General features: G+C 45.4%; 1 protein-coding gene across 1 annotated transcript in view; it reads right to left on the bottom strand.

Annotated features, from left to right (window-relative positions):
- Positions 1–16911, bottom strand: part of ADCY2 (adenylate cyclase 2) — a 388609-nt gene that overhangs the window by 30878 nt on the left and 340820 nt on the right. Inside the window, exons 18-19 of the mRNA XM_034998852.1 lie at positions 16308–16477; positions 3661–3745 (exon numbers count right to left, since the gene is read on the bottom strand). Coding sequence (XP_034854743.1) covers positions 3661–3745; positions 16308–16477 — 255 coding nt within the window. The remainder of the gene's footprint in view (positions 1–3660; positions 3746–16307; positions 16478–16911) is intronic.

The raw sequence follows: 16911 nt of genomic DNA, 5'->3' as shown, positions 1-16911 counted from the left end.
TTATGCACAGATGGCAATTAAAAAAAAATCACATTTTGAAACCTGAAAGAGTAATGATCATTCATCATTTAGGTTTGATTCAAACCATGTATGATATGCTCAAAAATTATTCCTCCTCCTCTGGTGTGGAATTTATTTTTACTTCGTATAGAGACATTTTTTTTAAAAGACTGCAAAAGAGATATTTTTAATGTTTGTTTGTATTAAATTTTTACATTAATGCCAAATCCTCCACATTCTGCACTTTGAGAAATCTTGCCCTACACTTCCTGAAAAAGCCTCTCACTTGGAGAATAGATTATTTGTTTGGATGAACCAGTGGTGTGGCTGGTTCTAAAGTAGGACGACTTGGCAATCCGTGATGGTGGCATCCAGAAGACAGAGATGCACGCTCGAGATCAGACAGAGTGACCTGGGGAGGAACCCAGGAGCAGGCAGGGCAGGCAGCAGGCCCAGCTTAGGGGACTGTGCAGGGTTTCCACGAGCCATACTAAGGGGTGGCTCAGGCCTCCCCGGTGACTGAGACTGCATCACGGGCAGCATTTGGTAAATCTCTTACAAAAGGAACAGAGGCACTTTGGGACCAGCTCCATTGGACTGAAAGCGACATTTTGGCCAGTCTTTACCTCCTACCTCCTCAGTCAGTACATTCTGCTGGAGGACCCTCTCCTTGAAGGACAAGCCCATTAGAAACTCATGGAGAAGCCCCCAACAGAAGACAGATGTTTCTATCCCAAACCAGTTGAATTGACTCAATGGTGTCCCCCAGAAAGACAGTTCCAAGTTCTCATCTCCAGTATCTATGACTGTGACCTTTTCTGGAAGTAGGCTCTGCAGGTGTAATTAACTTAAGGATCTCAGGAGATCACGTGGGATTGTGGGTGGGCTGTCAGTCCAATGACTGTATCCTTATATGAGAAAGGAGAGGGGATCTGACACAGACCCCCACGGGCAGGCCACATGGGGGATGCAGCAGAGGGTCACGGGAAAGCCAACTCTGCCGACTCTGTATGTCCCTCCAACTCAAACAGCAGTCCCGCTTTGGGAACCTTTACCCCTGCATCCTCACCCATCTCCCAGAGTCTGTCTGGGGCCACTCGACAGTTCGCAGGGCCCAGATCCCACGCAGAGATTTGCTCTCCATTTGCGCTGGCAAAGACGAGAGAGAACAGGAAGAGCCTGGGAGAGGCACCAGGCATCTGGGAGCCTCACTACTGTCTTTCACACCGGGCACAGCCTCGAGGGCAGTTCTTGCTTTGTCTAGTCCTGAAAACAGGCTGGGAACTTGAGGGGTTTACATCTTTCTATGTGGCCAGAAAAGGTGGTCCTGGGCAGGGGGGCAGGCAGCGTGTGATTCCATGCGTTCTTGGGTTCTGAAGCCTCGTACACAGGGACCTCAGCCTAACTGAGGCCACCAGACTGCCACCTGCCTGGATGCACGTTGAAGGAGCCCACCTAGAGTGCGGACCCTCAATGGCAGTTGGTCATTTAAACTTGGGAGAAATACAGGGAATCTTCCTTTCTCAAAAGAGGCCCTTGAACTCAGGCTGGCATTTCTATCACAGATCGTATTTCAATTCAGAGAGCAGAACCCCAGCTCTTTTCCAGGAGGTGTGTTACGGTTTTATTAAGGTATCTTAGATACCCAGAGCAATATTTAGCATGCTAATTTCCTCAGGAAGCAAAAACATCACCATTGTTTCAAAAAAGATGGTCATGGGGCAGGGGGGGTCATGAGGACAAATGACAACAAAAATAAGTTGCAAAATGTCCATACTGTTGTTTAAAAACACCACCTGGGAAATCGGTGACCCTGAGTCCATGCCTATTTATGAAACTTAAAAACCTTATTTAAATATCGGACATTTGTGACATAGTTGTATTTTCAGAAGGGTATGCAGAAGCACTACGTCACAAAATCGTGGACGTTCTTGTGAGCCCAGAAGACTTGGGACCTTGGTCCTGGCTCATCCTGGCACATCTCCATGTCAGCTTTTAGAGAATGATCATTACCACCACCACTCCTGTGGGGAGCAGCGACTTTTCAGGCCTCTAGCTGTGTATACGACCTACTGCCAACATCAGTGACAAAACAAGAAAAGACTCCCTGTAAGAATGGGATCAGAGCCATTGTGTGAAATTATGCCCAACCACAATCTGGAACGTTATCTCATGTCAGTTGGAGAGTAACGGATCAGGGGCGGGCACTGGAGGCAACAACACGTATGTAGTGGTACCGCGTGCTTATCATCTCAGTGACCAATCAAAGAGTGGGGAGAACTCAGTTTGATTTCTAGCTCCTTAAAATATATTGCTGTGAAGCAACCTTGAGTGATCACTCCAGCAGGAGAAAGTGCTGAACCAAACATCCCTGGGACAAAATGGAGAAACAGGCGACCCCGCAGAGGGGGCCACCATGTTTCCCGAGGAGTGATCACGTAGGTGATATTCTGCATGGAAGCCCGTTTCTTTCCCATCTTTCACTTCTAATAGGGTTTCCTGAGAGTGGACATGCCTTTTCTCTGTGAGTGAGAGCAGAAAGGAGGTCAGTAGTGGAGAAAGCCAAGTTTCGGGAGAAACAAATGAGACCAGGAAAAAAGAACAGGGCATGGTTTCATGGGTTTACTGAAATGTGCAGAGGGTCAAAACTACAAGCCGAAGAATGCAGAACCAAGCACGTGCCAGGGATGGAGGCAGGGTGGGATGGGGAGGAGGGAGGGGTGTTCTAGAACTCTGCAGCAGGACAAAGCTCAGCTCCAGGGAGCCTGGAGCTCCCAAGAAGGCATGAGGGGAAAGGACAGTGTTTCCAGGCTGCTGGACTAGCAGCCACAGATCTGGCCTCTGCTCTCACTGTGCAATTATTAACTTCCTACTGTTTAACTCTTCAGGTACATATACATAATTTAATTGGCTTTGCATCTTAGTTGGTTATTTCTATATAAATCGCTTCTCGGCGTCACATCATCCATCCAAGAATTCCAAGCAAACTTTGGAGAAGGCAGAGTGCGTGGTGTGGAATGAGTCTTTGTTCTCTGGGCAATTGTCCTTGTGTGCAGCTAGAGGAAGAATACTGTCCTTGAAAATCCTGTACCCACGGCTTCTCCTTGGAGACCAGAAGTAGGGCAGGAAACCAAGGAGGGGCAGTTCCCTTCACATCACAGAAGACGATTTTTGAACAGAGGACTATATCTCTAGGAGTGATTGTGAGTGATGGCAAAGGTACTCGTACCCACTTCTAAGAAAAAGAAAGAGGCCATCCATTCTGAAATGCAAGCAAAACCCCAGTGGAGGGGGTATTTTTCCAAAGAGTGTTCAGCTACTGAGACAACATTCTTGTCGGTTTACAATACCTACCATGCTATTTTGAGATTTAGCAGGAAATGGACTCACATCTCTACCGTTCACAAAGTTTGCCTCTTGTGGAAGAAATGAGAGACCTTTTCCCTTTTCTCTGTATCTACGAATACACACCCACATTTCTCGTAAGTGATAAAATTATTCTGGCGTGTTTGCATGAAAGCAGCTACAGGGCACATCAGCAAAGTGTTATCATTATTATCACTGGGCAGACTCTTTTTTTAGAATTGAAATAGAGTCCACATACAAAGTATTATTAACACAGCACTTGAGAGGAAGTTACGTGGAAAAGCGATGTCTTACCTGTCTACCCAGAACAAGCAGTGTGACGAAGAATATAAAGAGAGACACTGAGCCCATGGTCTTCAGGTCTTTCCAAATGCCTGGTCTATTAGAGAACAAACAGACAGACAGACAGACAAAAACAATACAAAACAACATACATATAAGACTTAGAATTTGAATATCAACCAACTTGAGACCCTCCAGTGCATGTCTTTTTACTCCAGCCAAACACACACCTTCCAGGTACATCTTCAGGCCCAGAAATGCATCAAAACAAACCAAAATAATCCCTATTTTGAGAGTTCAGTAACAGAAGATTCTTCCAAATTAATAGACGTCTTACTTTATCTCAAGCTCTAACAAACATAAAAGGAAAGTACAGAGGAATACAAATAGTATTTTCTTTCTCCTTCTGAGATCAATATGGATAATTTGACATATGATTTCTCCAACTGTTAAAGTGATCACTCTCAGAAAGAGACGGTATTCTAGAAATTAACAATCATGTGAAGTAAAAAAGTGAAGTAGGGAACTTAATTTCTACCAGCTACTCTCACCTACGAATTATATAGCTTCTCATAACTTTTTTGGCAGGTAGTTCCAGGTAGTTCTCAGGCCCTCTTTCATATGATTTTGTAACACAAAGGTGAGACACAGATGGAAACTCTTGGTCTACTGCCCCATTTCCCCTTGGGACCAGGTAGACCTCAGTCATCGATCCCTGCCCGTGTCCTCACCACAACCTTGTAGGCAATGGTCACCCCCATACCTGGAGTCGGCATGTATGGTGGGCATGGGATACCCAGACATTCCTTCCCATGTTACTCTGGGTGTCTCTGTGAGAGTGTTTTCTGGATGAGATTAACATTTGAATCAGTAAACTGAGTAAAGCAGATTACTTTGTAATATAGGTCAGCCTCATCCCATCAGTTGAAGGCTTTAGTAGGAGAAAAGGCTGATCTCCCCCCAAATTAGAGAGAATTCTCTCTTGCCTGACTGCCTCTGAACTCAAACATTGGCTCCTCCTGACTTCCTCTGAACTCAAACACTGGCTCCTCCTGGCTCTACTGCAGCTTCTGGCCTTCCGTCTCCAACTGGACATGCACGCTTCAGATTTTGGATTTGCCAGCCTCCATAATCGCGTGAACCAATTCCTTATGATAAACTTCTTGACTGATATATATTTATGTAGGATATTTATATCCTATTAGTTCTGTTTCTCTGGAGAATCCTGACTAATATAGCATGGAAGGAGACATCTCTTGCCACCCCTGGGTAATCCCGTGTAGCTGACAAATGAGGATCTCCCACATATAAGAGTAAATAAGACTTGAAAAAGAAATTATGTAATAAGACTTGAAAAAGAAATTATGATTATGTATGGACATATGTCACATAAGCAGCATAGGTCATGTTTAATTAAATTAAATAAATACCAGGTAATTACTTTCTGCTTGTGAGTTGCACTTGCTTTGAGGTTTTCCTGTTTCTCTACTGAGGGTTCAAAGGGCTGATGGAATAAGAGGAGTCCATGTGATAGTGAGAGAGCTCAGGTGGGCTTTGGTATAGGATAATCCATGGAGGAACTGAGGTTCCTCTGCTCTATCGATCTGTGGGACCTGGGTTAACCCCTCCAAACATCACTCTTGGCATCAGCCAAAGGGGGTCACATTGCCCATTTATAGGCTGTTTTGGTCACTAGGTCAAGTATTAAGCCCAGCACAAGGCCTGACCATGGGAGGCACTTCATAAATGGCAACTTGTGAGTTTCAGTACTAGATGCAGAGTGACAAGGGAGGGGACAGAGCTGGAGAGATAGAGAAAAAGGTAAGAAAATGTAGGTTGGTGAATTATCATTAACAGAGTGGAAGATCCAAGTGCACAGGGAACATGGAAGCAGAATGGCCAGTCTCAGTGCTTGATGGGCTTAAGGACTCAGAGAACTCTCCAGAAAGGCTGAGCCTGCATTAGGGGCTCTTTCCTCCCTCCTAAACCAGCTGGCCTGCAAACATGTGAGTTCCCCAGCTATAAGGAGGTCACTGGTTCCTGAGCATGAAGTAAGCTGAGAGCTGCCACTTTCCTGCTTGCCCACAACTGATTCTAAGAAATGAAGCTGTTCCCTTTCGAGCCTGTGACAGCTGTGTCTAATAGCACAGCCGAAGGGATGGAGGGGAGCAGATGTTTGTAAACAATGCTGGCTGCAATGAATTCTAAACTCTTTTGTTTTTTTTTTTTCTGTATTGACTATACTGACGCCACATTGCCCAGTCAGTGAAAGTGGTAAGACACAGCCAACGTTCTCAGATGTGTGGGTGGAGTTTGACATTTTCATGTTGCTCTGTGAACCTTCTGTTCCTTTGTAATTCCAGGGGTCTGAGATAGCAGCTATGACATTCCCCTTCTACCCGCACCCCTGTCACTCCCAAACTAAGAGTAAAATGTTAACTCCCAGGTCAGGATCTTGTAGCACCTTCATCAGTACAACCAATCAGAACTCAGGTCCTCCTTGCATTCCCAGGTGAGGGACCAGATGTCCCAAAAAATGCAGAGCCAGCCTAGGTCCCCATAACTGGGGAGAGGGGGACGTAGGACCCTCTTTATGCAATTCAGGGCCTGGTTGGGTTTTCAGTTAATCACACAGAAGATACAGACAAGAAATCTTTTTCTGGAACTCCTCACATTAATGTGTTTGAACATTGGTTTAGGGGACAGAAATGCTCTGCTCCACCCGTCTCCCAGATCTGGAGTCTTTGTGAGGATGAGTGGTGGGAGGAGCTGGGGACCTGGAGGGAGAAGGACAAGAGAAGATAAGACAAGTAGTTGCTGGATGGGACCTAATTGCGCCTTGGAAATAACAAGGCACATCCAGCCTCTAGAATAGAATCATAGGCCAACACACGAATGCCTTTTCCGCTCCTGACCCTGTCTGTCTATTAAGAAGGACTGCCCTGTGCTTTCAAGGATTGCATTTAGGTTTCTCAAAAACTTCTTTTATTCATCCAGCCAAAAAGAATGGCTGATTCCTGTAGGAGACTTTCTCTTCCATGTGGGCCATGCATGGGCAAGTGCCAGATGGCTCCTGAAGTCTGAATGAGAAATCTGTCCATCCACAGGTGGGTTACCTTGCTCCTTGTGTGCGTGTGGGAGAGGCCAGGAGGAAGGGGAGCAGTGCAGAGGTAGCAGCATCCAGAACAGCTAGAAAAAAATCCCAGGATCTAGACTAGTCAATGTATCCATGATCACATTAGGTTCCTAGGGCTTCTAAAACAATGTACTACAAACTGAGTGGCTCAAAACAATGGACGTTTATTATTTCACAGTTCTGGAAGCCAGATGTCTGACATCAAGGTGCCGGGAGGAAAGTGCTCCTTCTGAAACCTGTGGGGACATCCTTCCTTCCTTCATTATGGCTTCTGGTGGTTGGCCACCAATCTTTGGTGCTCCTTGGCTTGCCACGGCATCATTTCATTCTCTGCCTCCATCATCAAATGGTATTCTCTCAACATGGCCATCTTCTTATAAGGAAACCAGCCATGTTGGGTTAGGGCTCACCCTACTCCAGCAGGACTTCATCTCAACTAAATCTGTGGGCAACAACCCTATTCCAAGTAAGGTCACATTGTGAGGTACTGGGGGTTACGACTTCACCATGTCTTCTTTTGGGAGACACAAGCCAACCTATGACACTTGTGTTGGTCATTTACATAAAAATGACTGCTAGTTGGATGTGAGGCCTCCTTCTCTCTCTCCTTTAAGTTTTAAGGTTGAAATCCATTCTGGACTTTTCCCTTGTCTGGTTGTGCCATCCCTGAGTGATGAAGTAGGGGACAAAGCACTAATATAACTGAGAAAGTTTCTAACTCAGTGACAGTTCTAGCCAAAATGTGACTGAATATGCTTTCTTTCATACCTAAAAATTGGGCTCTGGAGACTTAGATGCCCAAATGAGCCTGCAGCCACACACTAATTTACAGTGGGCCCTCACCCTGAGGCTGTTAATGGAACAATCATTGTGGCCCTCAAGTTTTGAGAGTATAAAAGATCAAAGAAACCTACAAAATTGGATGAGCAATATGGAGGAAATGCCTGGTGGACCAGTCTCTAACCTAAAGGCAAATTATTCAGTTGAGGTAAAAAATGACATTTTTAATTCTCAGGAGAGAAAGCAGTCCAGGCATGGAGACACGAACATGATCTTATATTTAAAATCTTTATGTTTTCCTAGGTGATATAGGCCTCTCTTATTTTTAAGAAGAAAAGTATCTAAAGAAACTCAGGATTATATGGTAATTCTATTTTTTGTTGTTCCAAGTTTTTATTTAAATTCCAGTTAGTTAACATAGAGTGTAATATTGGTTTCAGGAGTAGAATTTAGTGATTCATCACTTACATACAACACCCAGTGCTCATTACAAATGCCCTCCTTAATCCCCAACACCCATTTAACCCACCCCCCACCCACTTCCCTCCAGCAACCCTCAGTTCATTCCCTATTGTTAAGAGTCTCTCATGGTTTGCCTACCTGATTTTATCTTATTTTATTTTTCTTCCCTTTCTCTATATTCACCTGTTTTGTTTCTTAAATACCACATATGAGTGAAATCACATGGTATTTGTCTTTCTTTGACTGACTTATTTCACTTAGCATAATATACTCTAGTTCCATCCATGTTGTTGCAAATGGCAATTTCCTTTTCATGGCTGAGTAATATTCCATTGTATATATATACCCCCCTCTTCTTTATCCATTCATCAGTTGATGGACCTTTGGGCCCTTTCCATAATTTGGCTATTGTTGATAATGCTACTATAAACATCGGGGTGCATGTACCCCTTCAGATCTGTATTTTCGTAGTGCAACTGCTAGGTCGTAGGGTAGCTCTATTTTTAACTTCTTGAGGAACCTCCATACTGTTTTCCAGAGTGGCTGCACCAGATTGCATTCCCACCAACAGTGTAGGAGGATTCCCCTTTCTCTGCATCCTCGCCAACATCTGTTGTTTCCTGAATTGTTAATTTTAGCCATTCTGACAGGTGTGAGGAGGTATCCCATCGTGATTTTAATTTGTATTTCCCTGACGATGAGTGATGTTGAATATCTTTTCATGTGTGTGTTAGCCATCTGGATGTCTTCTTTGGAAAAATGTCTATTCGTGTCTTCTGCCCATTTCTTAACTGGATTATTTATTTTTTAGGTGTTGAGTTTGATAAGTTCTTTATAGATTTTGGATACTAACCTTTATCAGATATGTCATTTGCAAATATCTTCTCCCAATCTGTAGGCTACCTTTTAGTTTTGTTGATTGTTTGCTTTGCTGTGCAGAAACTTTTTATCTTGATGAAGTCCCAATGGTTCATTTTTGCTTTTGTTTCCCTTGCCTCTGGAGATGTGTCTAGTAAGAAGTTGCGGTGGCCGGGGTCAAAGAGGTTGCCGCCTGTGTTCTCATCTAGGATTTTGATGGTTTCCTATCTCACATTTAGGTCCTTCATCCATTGGGAATTCTATTTTTAAATTTTTGAGACACCTCCATACTGTGTTCCAGAGGGGCTACACCAGCTTCATTCCCACCAACAGTGTAAGACGGTTCCCATTTCTCCATATCCTCACCAACACCTGTTGTTTCTTGTGTGTTTTTTCAAAAATATTTTATTTATTTATTTGAGAGAGAGAGAGCATGAGAGAGAGAGAGAGAGAGAGAGAGAGATCAGGAGCAGGGGGGAGGGGCAGAGGGGGAAGCAGACTCCCCACTGAGCAGGGAGCCCAACGTGGGACTTGATTCCAGGACACTGGGATCATGACCCGAGCTGAAGGCAGATGCCTAGCTGCCTGAGCCACCCAGGTGCCCTCTTGTGTGTTTTTATCCATCCATCCAGTCTTGCCTTTTGGGTAGAGAATTCACTTCATTTCCATCGAGAGTAACATTGATTGGCAAGGACTTTCTAATGCTCTGTTACTAATGGTTCTCTGGCTGTTCTTTAGTTCCTCTGTTCCTTTCTTCCTTGAGTTTTTGTGTTCCTTGAAGTTTTTCATCGCTTTCTTCAATCTGATAGAGCAGTTAACCCCTCGAGTCTTTATTAACTGAGTCTGGGATGGAAATACCTTGAGGATACCTGAGAAGGTCCCTGGTCACACCTCTTCCTCCCTCTCGTGGCGGAGTTCTTAAGCTTTCGCGCCTCCTCTCCATCGGGCAGGGCACCAGGCAGAGTACTCACAGCCTCCTTTTGTTTTCCCAAACAAAACTTGCCTGGCCCTCAAGATTCGAGCTGACTTTCTGTGTGTGCTCACTAGCCATCTGCCAAAGCTCGCTGTCTTCTCTGCCACTGGGAGCTTGGGCAGGGATCTGGTCACAGGGTCAGGGTGTGGGAGGTGTGGGGATCAGTGGGCGAGGTGTTCCCAGAATCTCCTGGGCAGGCTTCTCGATGGAGGCCACGATGCAGTGAGTAGGATCTGCGTCCCTGGAAGGCCCTTCGAGAGTCCCTATCTGTCCCTGCCCAGCTGCTCCCTGCCCCCATCATGCAGCTCAGGACTCAGCACTGTGGATGCTCGCTCGCATGGGAGGTCTCCCTTGGGCCTCAGCTGTGCCCTCCTGGAGGACAGGGGGGTGTGGGTAGAGTCAAGCCATTCCTCTTAACCACTGCAGTGCGTTCAGACAGTGTGCTGGAACTTCTGCTGTGGAAACCAGGACTTGCCCCAAGGCTCTGTCTGTGGGTCACTGGTCAAGTGTTTTCTAGGGCCCCCTGGACCATGGCCAAGACAGGCTGGAGCTGGTTCACGGCTGCTGCACGGCTCACAGCCCGGGGCCCATATGCCTATTACCTGACCCTCAAGTGTGTGAGATGCCTTTCGGACCCCGTGGCATATGCTGTTGGATCCCCCAGCTCCTGCAATAGCACTTTTGTCCCTGGACAGATGTCAAATCACTGGAGCTGGTGGGTGTGGTGGTGGCAAAGACAAGAGACACCTTCTTCTGCCATGATGCTGAAGTCCCTTCCTTCTTGCGCTTCTGAATCCCCACAGTTCTCCAAGGTCTTCCCAGCATTAGTCAGCTCTGGGCCCTCTAACACATGCCTGGCCCACAAGCTCGTCCTTTCCTAGGTGTGCAGGATAAGCTTAACCACGACATCCTGACAAGTCTCTGGCCTTCTGATGAAACCTGCTTTTCTTATAGAGTCTTTTTGGGAAATTCGTCTTCTTTTTTATTTTTTAAAGATTTATTTATTTGAGAGAGAGAGAGAGCGTGTGGGGGGAGGGGCAGAGGGAGAGGGAGAGGAAAAATCTTAAGCAGACTACACGCCCAGCATGGAGCCCAGCGTGGAGCTCCATCTCTTGACCCCGAGATCATGGCCTGAGTCGAAATCAAGAGTCAGACACTTAACTGACTGAGCCACCCAGGAGCCCCTGTGATCTTCTTGACAGCAGAGACTGCACTGCCTTCATCTCTGTGCTCAGGCTCCAGCATTCAGGCCTGGCATACAAAGGGTGTTCAATAAAAGTGTATCATAAAAACAGATGAATAACTGGATGAATAATCATGTTGGTTGAAACCTAAGGGGCTTCCTTTCTAGACACTCTTTCCTCTCCTCTTTGTCCAGCTGGACAAAGATTCACCAGAATCCTATGCAGTCTTCCAGAGAGGGTGGCCCAATGTCACCCCAGGACAGATGGCCCACAGCCTTGTGCTTTCTCAGAATGTCACTCACAAATGCCAATCAAGACATTCTGGGCTGGAACAGACTACCACATGGAGGGACAAGCTCACGCTGAGCAATGAGCCCTGCAGGCAGCTGCGGGTCAGGAGACATGACAAAGCCGGGGCTGGGAGACAGCACTGGCCTCTGCTATGGATGTAATATGCACCCATGAATGTGGCTGTGGTTTCGTTCTGTGGAGATAATTTTAAGTGGGAAGCCACTGGTCTATTGGTGCAGTAAGACAGAGGGCTATGCATGGCTTCAGCATCAGAGATGGAGGAACTGATGATATCACATATGTATTCTGCAGTCTATGGGCACAGGCTTTGTGAAATCTCCTTTCTCCCCTTATTCTAAAATCAAACAAAACAAAAGAGCCAAAAATCAAGTATCCTCCTGCAAGTGGATCCACATCACAGCAGATCTCTGAGTTTAGATAACCAAGTAGCTCACTAATGGTTGCTTTTTATAGAAAAAAAGAAAGCTTGGTGGAATTTGAGTAGCCCTAGGATGACTTGCTTTTTCATTAAATTGGCAGCTTGGATGACCCATCTCCTTCTCCGGCCTCCCAGGCGGCTGCTAGTGGGTGTCAGCCACCCAGAAACGTGTGTTCCTTACTTTCTGGAGCTGGAACAGGTAGCAGGAATCAGAAAGGGCAAGAGAAGCTGAGATATTAAGCTTGAAAGTAATTTCAAAACTATTCAACATTAACTTGGATATAGGATGGGTTAGAATGCTAAGTTGGAATACATTTTTAATTTAAAAGTGGAGACTTGAGAGGAATTTCAGGTGCTTTGGAATACCCCCAGGCCCTTTCACCCCAGACGTGGATATGCGATGCTCTCCTGCCTTTCTGCTGATCCTGATTAATGCTCTAGTTCTCCCTCAAGACTCTCAGGGAGCTCATCACTGGCTGATCCCAAGTTGGGGCACTGTCAAAATGGGTCACAAAATCTCAAATTCTGTGTCTTGAATGAGACGCAGGAGAAAGAGAAAGCAGAACAATGCCACATTGAAGGTGTGCAATTCATAGCTCTCAGTGATTGACGTTTGAGTATCTCCATCACTGTCATTGATATGGAGCTTTAAGGAGTTAGAATTACACAGACATTTCCACCAGCAACCATCCAGAGCTCCTGAATGAGGCTGGGCACTGGGTATCGCTGCTTACTTACACGCCTTAGTTATGTGCTGTCCACAGGGGACTTGTCTTATTTGGCGAAGTGCTCAAACAGAGCTGGTTAGCCCACGGAGTTCCTTGTTATCTCCTCTGTTCAAGCTCTCCCACCCCTTTACCTCTTCAGAATTATAAGGCACATTTCCCTCAGTCAGGTGAATTAGTATCATTCTGGGTCCATATTAAATGGTAATACTCATCCCTCATTTTTAGTTCTGTAAGGTAAAAACTCACAGGAAAAATCTGACTGTGTGTTGCAGACTCTGAGGCAAGCCTTTGACACGGGAAGGGTGGGTCTTTGAAACAAAAACATCTTCCAGCAATATCAACGCTCATCACCATCACCATCAGTGGGAAGAGCGCCTGGGGTGCCCAGCCACATTGGCTGAGGGCTTTGGGAGACATCATAGGAAGGAACAAGAATCGTTATTAATTGGTTCAGTAAAGCATCCTGTCCTCACAGAAAGATGGACGATGTTGTAAATGCCGAAGAAGGAGGAGATATGTTGTTCTGGACCTTCTAAATACCAGAAACCTCTGAGCTTCCTTCATCATGAGGACTTACCAGAATCTCATGAACGCAGATAATGATAGGTATTGTGGCATCGCTGGCCTCCATTTAATGAATTGTTCATGGCATATCCTCTCCAAGTGGTCTTTTTATCTCCTTTAGAGTAGGCTTTCCACATTCGTCAAACTGTAAGAGTATCTCTGATGCCATTTTCTAAATTATCCATTAATCTGGAGATTTTCTAGTGCATACGTCTCCTGTTTCCTTTGCTGACCCCACTGGCAAAAACTTCCCTATTGACTTGTACCATCCTGTTGGCCGGTCCATGATCAATGTCACGTGTGGTTCTGAGAAGGTCCCTGAAACATGGGTCATGGTAAACTCACATACAGGACAAAAGTGCCGTCCAACTGTGTATTCAGAAGATGGCCTGGCATTGCCTTGTGAGCTGAAATGCCCTCTCGGACTCGCCCTTGAAATATAAGCCTACAAACAAAGCTGATGCTGTCCCTGAAAAGACACATCTTCAATGAGCCTCTGTCTTCAGGGAAGCAGATAAGGTGAGACTTTTTGTTACAGCCAGTGCTGGGGCCCTTCTGATTATTCAGGGGTGCACCTGCTGTTATTCATGTATCCAACAGATGTTTATCGAGCACCTCCTTACTTACCCAATGACAGGCATGGTTATAGGCACTGTGGATATCAGAGTGGTACTTGGTTCAGACCTGCTCTGTCCTCGATTCGAGAGTATCTATTATCTGCATCATAGGAAAGGAGACGGCGGTCAACAGAGCCCCAGCTGATTCATCCAGGGGGGATACTCTCCACCTCTGCAGAGTGAGAGGGCTGCTCAGTCTTCAGCAGAAGCTTGGGGTAGGTCTGCTGACAGTGCTCGGGGCCAACATGGGGGCCAATCCAGAGGCCAAGGTGGGCACCAAGGACACTCACTGCCACAGCCAAGCACACATTCCAGAAAGAAGACCAGGACAAGAGCCAGGAAGCCAGGAGTGGAAAGGGAGGGCAAGGATGCAAAGACCAGAAATAAGTCGGAAAAGGGACAGGACCAAGCTCATCTTCAGTGACACAGATGAGCTCAATGAGGAATGGATGTGCTGCATGACACTCCTGTGAGCCAGCTCCCTCTGTGAAGGGGCCCTCTGGCTTGGAATTTAGGAATGTTCCAGCTCAAGGCACTGCCCCAGAGCAGGGGGCTTTTGTTTTTCTAAGGATCCTAGTGTTCTGTCGGAAAGAGTGTGTCAGCATCGACACAAGGCAAAGGATGGGGAAACCCCTAGCAGGTGTTTGATGGGAAAAATCTCTTGAATCTTAGAGAACAAAGAACACATTGGCATGAGTCCCAGAGTTACATCAAACATACACTGAGGCTGGAGCAATCAGGAGGGAGGTGAAGACTCTTGCTCTTAGGAGTCTCTCATTTGGGGTTAGTTTTCAACTGACATTGAGAAAATGTGTTAATTTCAAGATATTCTGTTACTCTGCCAGCAACAGTCATCGTTGGGTGGAGGAATGCTTCTTCATTCTGGGGTGTGGGAATGTCAGAACCCTACAGTGAGGAGGAGGAAGATGGGGAGGCAGGTCCCTGAGGCTTCTCGGGTCAGCCCTCTCTAGCTGTAAGGTTCTTATAAAGACAAAACTAGAAGACACACAAAAGACCTTGAAGGAAACGAAAGGACTCTGAAAGTAAACACTCCTTTTCTTCCGCCAAGGAATAACTCTACTGCTGCTCAGTTGTAAGCAGAGATCGTGTGTCTGTCTCTGGTCCCCAGAAGTCATTCTCTCTCCATCAGAAGCTCGCTAATCTAATTTCCTCTTTTTCTTTGGATGTGCAGCATATTCAGGAGCTTCAAATTTAATAAAGGGAAATTCAGCAGCATCGTCAGCTGTGCATAAAAATCAGTAACACCGCATTTATGTAGGGATTTGACATGGGCTCTCTGGGTATAGTAGAGAAATATTAAAGCACGTTTGCTTGATGACTTTGAGAACTGATTGGGAAATTAACTCCTGATTTCATTCTCATCCTTGCTAAGGAATCATAAACTTTCCTTAATACCATTATGCATTTTTGCAACTCTACTCCTCTCAGCTTGATTACAGATTATTAGGGCTTCATGGTGTGGAGGATGATGGAAATTAAATTATGTGAGGAGAACGCACTCCCGTGGTGTTTCTGAAAGTGTTTTTATTGGTAAGGAATGTGCACACAGTGAGGGCACAATGTACTTGACACTGAGCCTCTAATGGAGGAGTAAGTGGCCACGCGCTGGGAACACAAGCCATCTTTCTGGAGCCACACATCTATGAAAATATTTAAGGCGTTTATGTTATGTTAAAAGAAATACAGATAATTTATGGAGGATTATGCCACACGCTTATAGAAAAAATTTAAAGGCTGGTGGGTCCAGAAATAAACCTAGTGCATGATGTAGAATGTTTTGCCACTAAGATGTGAGATGGAGAATATCATAATGATTACATTTTTTTTCAAGCAGGGGATAAATATTCATTATAAGTATATGGAAGTAATTTGATGGCAAGAAACCTTTTATAAACCTGAGGAGGGGCTTGAGGAACATTCTTCCAATGTTCCCAACCTCAGGGCGGGATACGATCACAGTTGTATCTTTTCTTGAAAGTCAATCTCTTCATAGAACAGAGAGTTGCCAGTTGACAATACTCCCTCCACACAAGGGTAGTTGAGGAAATCTCCCCTAAGAAGTTTAACGCTATAACTTGTGAATCTTCTCTGGTATTTTTGTGTAGGTTGATTCATTTGTTTTGCACCCGGGGGGGCACTTTGCCTGGGGGGCACATTTGGCAGTGTCTGGAGACATCTTTTGTGGTCATGACTTGGGGTGGGTGGTTGTGTCTGGCGTCTAGTGGGTAGGGGCCAGGGATCTGCTAAGAATCCTATAATGCCCAGGACGGTCCCCCCACTGCCCAACGCAAAAGAAACTCATTCAGTCCGAAGTATTAACAATACTGAGGAAGAGAAACCCTAGGTTATACTTATCAATACAGTCCAGAAGGGAACACAAATCACCTCTCTAAACCATTTCCTATCCCCTAATGTATATGATGATACCGATTCTACATAATCTATAACGAAGACACCCACCAGCTTCCTGCACCATCGTTTTAAAGAAACCCACATGCAATGATTGCCGATGACAAGGATATTGCTCATCGACATTTACTCAACACACACTCATGTTATCAATGTCCCGCGACAGAACCAAGGAGAAGGAAAAGGACGCAGGTTACCTCTCAAATAAGACCTGGCTGTAGTCGTCTAGGACGTGGGCGTGAGTGTGCAGAAGGATGGTGTTGTAGCCCACCAATGCCACCATCATGATCAACATCTTCAACTCGTAGTTCACCCTCAGGAAAACCGAGCAGGAAATCAGTCCCAGAATGCAGCTGTAGATAAAGTACTGGAACAGGGAAAAAGATCAGATGAGTTACTCAGGATCTCCTCTGAGAAATGCTGGAGTAAGCATGAAAATTGGGGATCACCACCAAGTTCACTCAGGTAGCTTATGAACTGGCTGTTCATCATTTGCTTCTGGAAAGTGCAAACAATAGGACTCTGTACACCTTTAGAGATTTAAAAAGTTGTAGTACATAGAATCTCTTTTGGCCTTGCAATTCTTTATTTATTAAGAGAATATACATCATTGCAGGAGTTAAAAGCACAAGAAACCCTAGATGTTTTATTAAAAGAGAAACAGTGGGTCTAAAGCAGAAAGGATTTAACAAACTAAAAGCTTTGGCCAGGGTGAGTCACGAATTCCCTGGAAGCGGACAGGCACCCGAAGAAATGGAAAGAATCAGGTGTGAGGAAGAAAGCACATTCCATCCTGTGTGG

The sequence above is a fragment of the Mirounga leonina genome, unplaced genomic scaffold (assembly GCF_011800145.1).
Source record: "Mirounga leonina isolate KUSES-001 unplaced genomic scaffold, KU_Mleo_1.0 Mir_95, whole genome shotgun sequence".
Taxonomy (NCBI): Eukaryota; Metazoa; Chordata; class Mammalia; order Carnivora; family Phocidae; genus Mirounga; species Mirounga leonina.
The sequence above is the reverse complement of the archived record's forward strand: the minus strand, read 5'-3'. Positions and strand labels throughout refer to the sequence as shown.